At 54.7% G+C, this 7,547-nt stretch overlaps 2 protein-coding genes across 2 annotated transcripts; both read left to right on the forward strand.

Moving 5' to 3' along the window:
- The first annotated feature begins 234 nt into the window (after positions 1-234).
- Positions 235-3,635, forward strand: LOC120901894 (methionine--tRNA ligase, cytoplasmic). The gene is made up of 4 exons (XM_040310246.1): positions 235-337; positions 418-2,562; positions 2,647-2,740; positions 2,824-3,635. Exons 1-4 carry the CDS (start codon positions 235-237, stop codon positions 3,479-3,481), a joined length of 3,000 nt encoding a protein of 999 aa, XP_040166180.1. The 3' UTR covers positions 3,482-3,635.
- A 235-nt stretch (positions 3,636-3,870) lies between these two features.
- LOC120901900 (UDP-N-acetylhexosamine pyrophosphorylase-like protein 1) lies at positions 3,871-7,185 on the forward strand. Its single transcript, XM_040310255.1, has one exon. It carries the CDS (start codon positions 4,540-4,542, stop codon positions 5,992-5,994), a length of 1,455 nt encoding a protein of 484 aa, XP_040166189.1. The 5' UTR covers positions 3,871-4,539; the 3' UTR covers positions 5,995-7,185.
- The last annotated feature ends 362 nt before the right edge of the window (positions 7,186-7,547 follow it).

Raw genomic sequence — 7,547 nt, forward strand, 5'->3', positions numbered from 1 at the left:
GGAACGAATCGGATTCTGCTTATTGGGAATGCGCCGGCGTACCGCAACTGCCTCGTGTTATGACAGCTAAGTATCCCTCTCTCCCGCTCTCTGCATCCTCATCCACAACCAAATCAGTTGGATTTTCTTGGCTGGGATTTTCTATTTAATTTTCGGAATTCCCTATACAAACGGACACTTCACGTGGATAAATTCTCTGCTCCAACTTCGTTCCAAGAATAGTGCATTTGCGACATGATTATCTACACCAACACCGGAAACCCTTTCGGGTTGAAGCTGCTGATTTGTGCAAATTTGGCGAAAACCAACGTGGAGGTTAAGCATGTTACGCTAAATGGTAGGTAGCAGCAGCTTCCTCCGAACTCGTGCTTTCATTCGACAATGGTTAACGGCACCTTCTTTTGCAATTTCCTCTAGATCCCGCCCTCGGTGATATGAAGCATCTCCCTATACTTCAGCTGAACAGTGGCGTGCAGCTGTTTTCCACCGATGTGGCCGCCAAGTATCTCCTGCCGGGTGACGATGCGTCCAAAGTGGTTCAGCGAGACGAGTGGCTCGAATGGTCCTCGAAACGGCTTGCGCCCGCACTGACCCACAACATGGCCGTTGGTTCGCGGGCCGATCCGAACACAAAGCCCATCCTGAACACGCTGGTAAAGATGCTGGACGATTGTCTGAGCAATAGTACGTTCTTGACGGGCGATAAAATCAGCAGCGCCGATGTGGCCGTATGGAGCTTGCTTGCCCCCGACGGCACACTGAAGGGCGCGGTCAACATTGACAATGTGCTTCGCTGGTACCGTCAGATTACGGCCCTGCCCGAGGTACAGTCGGCCCTGGCCGCACTTCCGCTGAAGGAGCTCAGCTTCGCATCGCTGCAGCATAGCAATCGGTTCGGTGGATTGCATCACATTGTCCTCAATCCGGAGATTGCCGATTTCGAGGGAGAACTGCTGGCGGACACGTCCGCCAACATTGCCGAGACGGTGCAGCGGGAAGAGATTGAGGCGGCCCGGGCAGCGTTCGGCGAGACGGACGATCGAGCCGTGCGCGATGAGCCGCGAATCGTGCTGCCAAAGCCGGGCCAGAAGAACAATCTCATCACGTCCGCCCTGCCGTACGTGAACAATGTGCCGCATCTGGGCAACATCGTCGGCTGCGTACTGTCGGCGGACATTTTTGCCCGCTACTCGCGCCTGTGCGGGTACAACACGCTCTACATCGGCGGTACGGACGAGTACGGCACGGCAACGGAAACGAAGGCGCTGGCCGAGAATATGACTCCCCGCCAGATCTGTGACAAGTATTTCGATATTCACAATTCCATCTATCGGTGGTTCGGCATCGGGTTCGACTACTTTGGCCGCACGACCACGGCCGAGCAGACGCGCATTGTGCAGGAAATCTTCAAGGAGCTGTACGCGAGCGGGTACATCGAAACGCGCTCGGTCGAGCAGCTGCTCTGCCAGAAGTGTGATCGCTATCTGGCGGATCGGTTCGTGGAAGGCACCTGCCCGCATCCGGGCTGCGGATATGAGGACGCACGCGGCGACCAGTGCGACGGGTGCGGCAAGCTGGTGAATGCGGTGGAGCTGCTACGACCACGGTGCAAGATGTGCAACACGTCGCCGGTAATGCGCGAATCGAGCCAGTTCTTCCTCGATCTGCCCAAGATCGAGCCGACGCTGCGGGAGTGGGTGGACCGATCGGAGGGCGGCTGGACGCACAATGCGCGGGTGATAACGCGAGCCTGGCTGAAGGAGGGCCTCAAATCGCGCTGCATTACGCGTGACCTCAAGTGGGGCATTCCGGTGCCGCTCGAGGGGTACGAGAAGAAGGTGTTTTACGTGTGGTTTGATGCCCCGATCGGCTACATCTCCATCACGAGCCGGTACTGCAAGGAGTGGAAACAGTGGTGGCAGCCGGACACCGCCAACACGGGCGTGAAGGTCGACCTGTACCAGTTCATGGCCAAGGACAACGTGCCGTTCCACTCGGTCATGTTCCCGGCCTCGCTGCTGGCCGTCGACAAGGGCTACACGCTCGTGTCGCACGTCATGGCCACCGAGTACCTGAACTACGAGGACGGCAAGTTTAGCAAGAGCCGCGGCATTGGCGTGTTTGGCAACGATGCGCAGGACACGGGCATTCCGGCCGACGTGTGGCGCTTCTATCTCGGTGCAGCGCGGCCCGAGGGCCAGGATTCCTCGTTCAGCTGGAGCGATCTGCAGGCGCGCAACAACAGCGAGCTGCTGAAGAACTTGGGCAACTTCTTCAACCGAGCGCTCGTGTTTTGCGAAAAGTTCTTCGACTCTACCATCCCGCCGATGACGCTGCTCGAGGAGGACTACACGCTGCTGGCGCTCATCAACCGCGAGCTGAAGGGGTACGTGAACCAGATGGAGAAGGCACGTATGCGCGACGGCATCCGGCATCTGTTGCAGATTTCGCGCTACGGCAACCAGCTCATGCAGTCGGAGGAACCGTGGGTGAAGGTGAAGGGAACGGACGATCAAAAGGCCCGCGCTGGCACCGTGATTGGGTTGTGCTGCAATTTCGCATGTGAGTAGAGCGCGCGCGTGGTGCCGACAAGGAGCAGCATGATGAGCAATGTTTTGATATTTTCGATCCCATTGATCGTTTCAGGTTTGTTGGCAACGCTTATCTTCCCGTTCATGCCAACGACGGCGAGGAACATGTACAGCCAGCTGAATGTCCGCGGCGGATTCATCAATTCCGAGTACGTTTGGCGTGTGACTGTTTGTGTGTATCTAAACCAAACTAGCTAACGAAATCTCTCTCTCTCTCTCTCCGATTTTGCAGCAAACCGTTAATTCGAACGCTTCTGCCAACGGGTCATCGCATTGGCAAACCGGCTGTTCTGTTTACCAAAATCGAGGACGCCCGCATCGAGGAACTGAAGCAAAAGTACGGCGGTGTGCAGCAAGATAAGGATAAGAGTCCAGTCCCGGTGAAGGCGCCGCAGGGCTTTACCTCGCTGAAGGACGCCCAGAAGGCGGTGGACGAGCAGGCGGCCAAAGTGCGCAAAATCAAATCGAGCGGCGCAGATCGGACCGTTTGGCAGCCGGAAGTAAACATTTTGCTGGAGCTCAAGAAGCAGCTGCAAACGCTCAGCCAACCTCGTACCTCCGAAAGTGCCGCTACGGCCGCTCCGGGCGAGAAACCTGCCAAACAGGCACCGAAACAGGCACCGAAACAGGCGACGGGTGGTGCTGCCGTCTCTACGCCACCGGCAACCAACACAACGGCGGCCGATCCGTCGGATGTGAAAGCGCTAGAGGAGGAGATTGCGCAGCAAGGCAACAAGGTGCGCAAGCTGAAAGAAGCCAACTCGGACAAGTCGGTCTGGCAGCCGGAGGTTTCGCTGCTGCTCTCGCTCAAGCAAAAGCTGGCCAGTCTAACTGGCATTCCCGTGGCAGCACCTGCCGGCGGTGGAAAGAAGAAGGGCAACAAGAAGTAAAGTGGCGTCAAGCAGAGTTCGCCGAGCGCCACGTGCCCGAGGCATCCACAGTTTAAAGCTGGCATTCTGATGAAAAGTCACACTACAGAACAGTTTGAATCATCGATCATTACACACCTTTTGGCAATAAACGTTATTTAATAGCAACTTAAAAGGGAAGCGTGAATGTTGTTCGAAAGAATGTAATTTCCATTTGACGTGGAATAGACTGTACCACTGCCACCAATGTTCGGCCACCACCGGGTCGGTCCGCCAATAGAATCGCCTATAAATAGACGCTCCAAGCAAGCGGCAAACATGCGTAGAACCGTTGAGGAAGCTTTTTTCCGTAGCCTACTGTGTAGGGCGAGCTGTAGCTGTCAAAACCCTTATCTATTACGCTACTGTCAAAAACGTGTTGGTAAACGTGTCTCATTCCATGATAAAAAAGAAACAGTATTGTAAATTCATAGTTCACGATGAGTGTGTTGCTACCAGAGTGTGTATACGTATCCCGAAACTAGCGCATTGTCTCCCGCCCCACCCGGTCGACCTTTCGCTAAACTGGACCACAAACAGCAGAGACGCTTGTGCAATCCAGGAGGGCGACGAAAATTGGGAGTGAAACGCGATTCGACCGAAAACTTGTTTACATCCACAGCCACCCCCTACCAGCGTGCGCGCTGCAAAGGGCTCGTCGGTCGTACGCCTGCTGTCTGCTGGCGAGAGTGAAACGGAGTGCGCCGGTCATGTTGAGATAGCAACAAACGACGAGGCTCGTCATCATTGCTTCCGTGTTGCCCTGCTTCGTGCCGTGCCGTGCGTGCACCCCCACACACTGCTCGAGCGCCGTGTGTTCACGCGAACCACCCAACCCAAACTGGTTGGCTCGAAAAGAGAGACAGAAAACGAGGCGAAACGGACACGCCTCGGCATCGGCAGGCTTCGCGGCGGTGGTTTCACTAGTAGTGTGGCATTCATTGTGCAACGGAACGGTCGCAACGGACTTAAGTGTGTGCGCGCGCGCCTGCAGAGGAAACAAGTAAAAGGGAAACATTCAACCCAGCGTAGAGTACGCGATGAGTGAAAGGTATGCCACGATTGCAGAGCAGCTGGGCAAATGGCAGCAGGCCCATTTGCTGACGTTCTGGGACGAGCTGGCGGAACCGCAGCGGGCCACCCTGCTCGATTCGCTGGCCGACAGCGTCGACTGTGCCGCGCTCGATGAAGCCTTCCGCCGTGCCATGGCAACCGCCACGTCGACGAAGGAGGACTTGAACGAGCTGCTGAAACCGCTGGCGAGAGAAAGGTACCTCTCCGTTGCCGAGGCTACCGAGGTGGAGCTGGAAGACCTGCGGCAGGCGGGGCTGGAGCAGATCCGGCAGGGGCGGGTCGGTGTAATACTGCTGGCCGGTGGGCAGGGCACACGGCTCGGTTCCACCGCCCCGAAGGGCACGTACAATGTAAACCTGCCGTCCGGAAAGTCGCTGTTTCAGCTGCAGGCCGAGCGGATTCGCAAGCTGCAGCAGCTGGCGGGTGGCGAGGGCCGCATCCGCTGGTACATCATGACCAGCGAGCACACGCACACGGAAACGCTCGACTACTTCAGGCAGCACCAGTACTTTGGCCTGCCGTCCGACCAGGTTCGCATGTTCCGGCAGCGCAGCGTACCGTGCGTCGACTTCGAGGGTCGCATTCTGCTGGACGAAAAGTGGAAGGTGGCCACCGCCCCGGACGGCAACGGGGGCATCTATCGGGCGCTCAAGGACGAAGGCATCCTGGACGAGCTGGAGCGGGAGGGCGTCCTGTACCTGCACGCCCACAGCGTGGACAACATTCTCATCAAGGTGGCCGATCCGGTTTTCGTCGGCTACTGCGTGCGCAAGGGGGCTGACTGCGGGGTGAAGGTGATCGAGAAGGTGCAGCCGGACGAGGCGGTCGGCGTGGTGTGCGAAGTGAAAGGCAAGTATCAAGTGGTCGAGTACAGCGAGCTGTCGAGCGAAACGGCCAACCGCCGCAATCCGACCGACGGCAAGCTCACGTTCAACGCGGGCAACATTTGCAACCACTTCTTCACCAGCGCGTTTCTGCGGCGGATCGCCGAAACGACAATGCCACTGCACGTGGCCAAAAAGAAGATCCCGTACGTGGACGTGGCGACTGGCGAGCGGCTCAAGCCGACCGCGCCGAACGGCATCAAGATGGAAAAGTTCATCTTTGACGTGTTTCCGCTGGCGGAACGGTTCGTGGCGCTCGAGGGCCGCCGCGAGGAAGAGTTCAGTGCCCTCAAGAACGCCGACACGGCCGGCATCGACTGTCCGTCCAGCGTGCGGGGCGATATCTACCGACTGCACCGGAAGTGGCTTATCAAGGCGGGCGCTACCGAGGTGCTTGATGCTGCCGATGCATCGTTCGATTGCGAAATTTCTCCGCTCTTATCGTACGCGGGCGAAGGTCTGGAGACGGCGGCCGCCGGTCAAAGCTTTCGCTGCCCGGTTCATCTGACCGGTGCCGATGAGCGAGAGCAGCACTAGACAAGAGACGAGCTAAAAATAATGCCCCGATGCAATTGGCTCACACCAGATAGAGGAGATACGATCGACAATGATGCTGCTGCTGCGCCCCCTGCGCTTGGCCTGCTGCGATGGCGATAATAAATCGAAGCTGTTCCCGCCCGCCGCTCGCGTGCAATATAACCGAAGGAGCAGACACTATCAATCGCCTTTCCAACTCGAATTATCTCTTTGCTTTGCGGGGGGTCATTAAACGTGTTTTGTTCGGGGCACAGTCGGAAGATGCAGTCGAACAGAGCAGCGTGTAATTGCGTTTCTTGGCATCATCATGGCAGCGCTACACTTTTGCTCAAACGTCCCGAGGCTTGTTGTTTTGGAGGAGCTTTGCCTCCAAGTGGTAGGAGTATAGGGTGATCTGTAAAAAAAAACACATTATGAATCTTTTTGGTAGTACCAATTCGTCTAAAGTACCCTCTTTCGAACGTCGTTTGAAGCGTCCAATTTACAACGTATCTCAGTTAACTCGATTATTTTCAATGTTCGCGGCACCATTGCGTAGGTGTGTGTGTATGTCGAGGAGTTATTATTTGCCTAGCAAAGTAAGCGTCGTACGGAAGATAATGAAGACGGGGTGGGGTGGAGCTCGGTACTTGACTACCCGTTGCCGTAGCGAGAACAGGGCGACCCGGCCACCAAAACATTCCGTATGGCTGTTTAAAAACCAACCTTTCCGGGGAGGAAACAACACACATTCTACACATGGCCCTCCCCTTTCCCTGGTTAGAGATGCAATATGTGGATGAAGTGTCTATGTGTGTATGTGTGTGTGTGGCCAATGATCCCCCGTGTCTGAAGAGCATCACGCGTTTAACGTTAATCATCACAAGTAATTGTTTACCCGCTGTTTGTGTAGCAGACAGGCTTATCTTTTACCATTTCTACGCCGCAATGTGTAATCCCTATTTGTTATCTTGTTTAGTTATCAATACTGTAGCTGCGTGCGCATATATGTCTTTTAGCCGTCGCTTTCCTTAGCGCGAAGGATGATCGAATGAGATTTCTTTTAAAATTTTAGTCCACATTCTATTGTAGCGTAACGCTACATACTTAAGCAACGTGTTATATTTTCGTTTAAGTTGTGTATTAGGTCAATTGTATGATTTAAAAAAAAAGTAATATAATATATACGAATAAACCATTCTTTCAAGCAAATCGTAAGCATCCTTTTCTCGTTGCAGGGGTTCTCATAGTTATGGGACACTGCCTTGACTCTTATAGGAAACGAACTTCATATGATGAACTCTAACTGGCACCCTTTTTGGACAGCCTCATGAAATTCCTATTGGATTTGTCAAACAAGGGTGCCATTAGAATCCGATTCCCATTACATTAAGCTCGTTTTACTTAAGAAAGAGTCAATAAAGTGTGCCACAGCTATGAGAACTCCTGGAAACCCCTGTATGTTGTGATATTAATTTTAAATGAACTCACCACCCTTTTGGGGAACTTGGGGCAATGTTTTTCGCGCGGGTCATCGATTTTCACACATCAACCGTCAGTAATTTTCTGAATAT

Source organism: Anopheles arabiensis, chromosome 3 (assembly GCF_016920715.1).
Source record: "Anopheles arabiensis isolate DONGOLA chromosome 3, AaraD3, whole genome shotgun sequence".
NCBI classification, from domain to species: Eukaryota; Metazoa; Arthropoda; class Insecta; order Diptera; family Culicidae; genus Anopheles; species Anopheles arabiensis.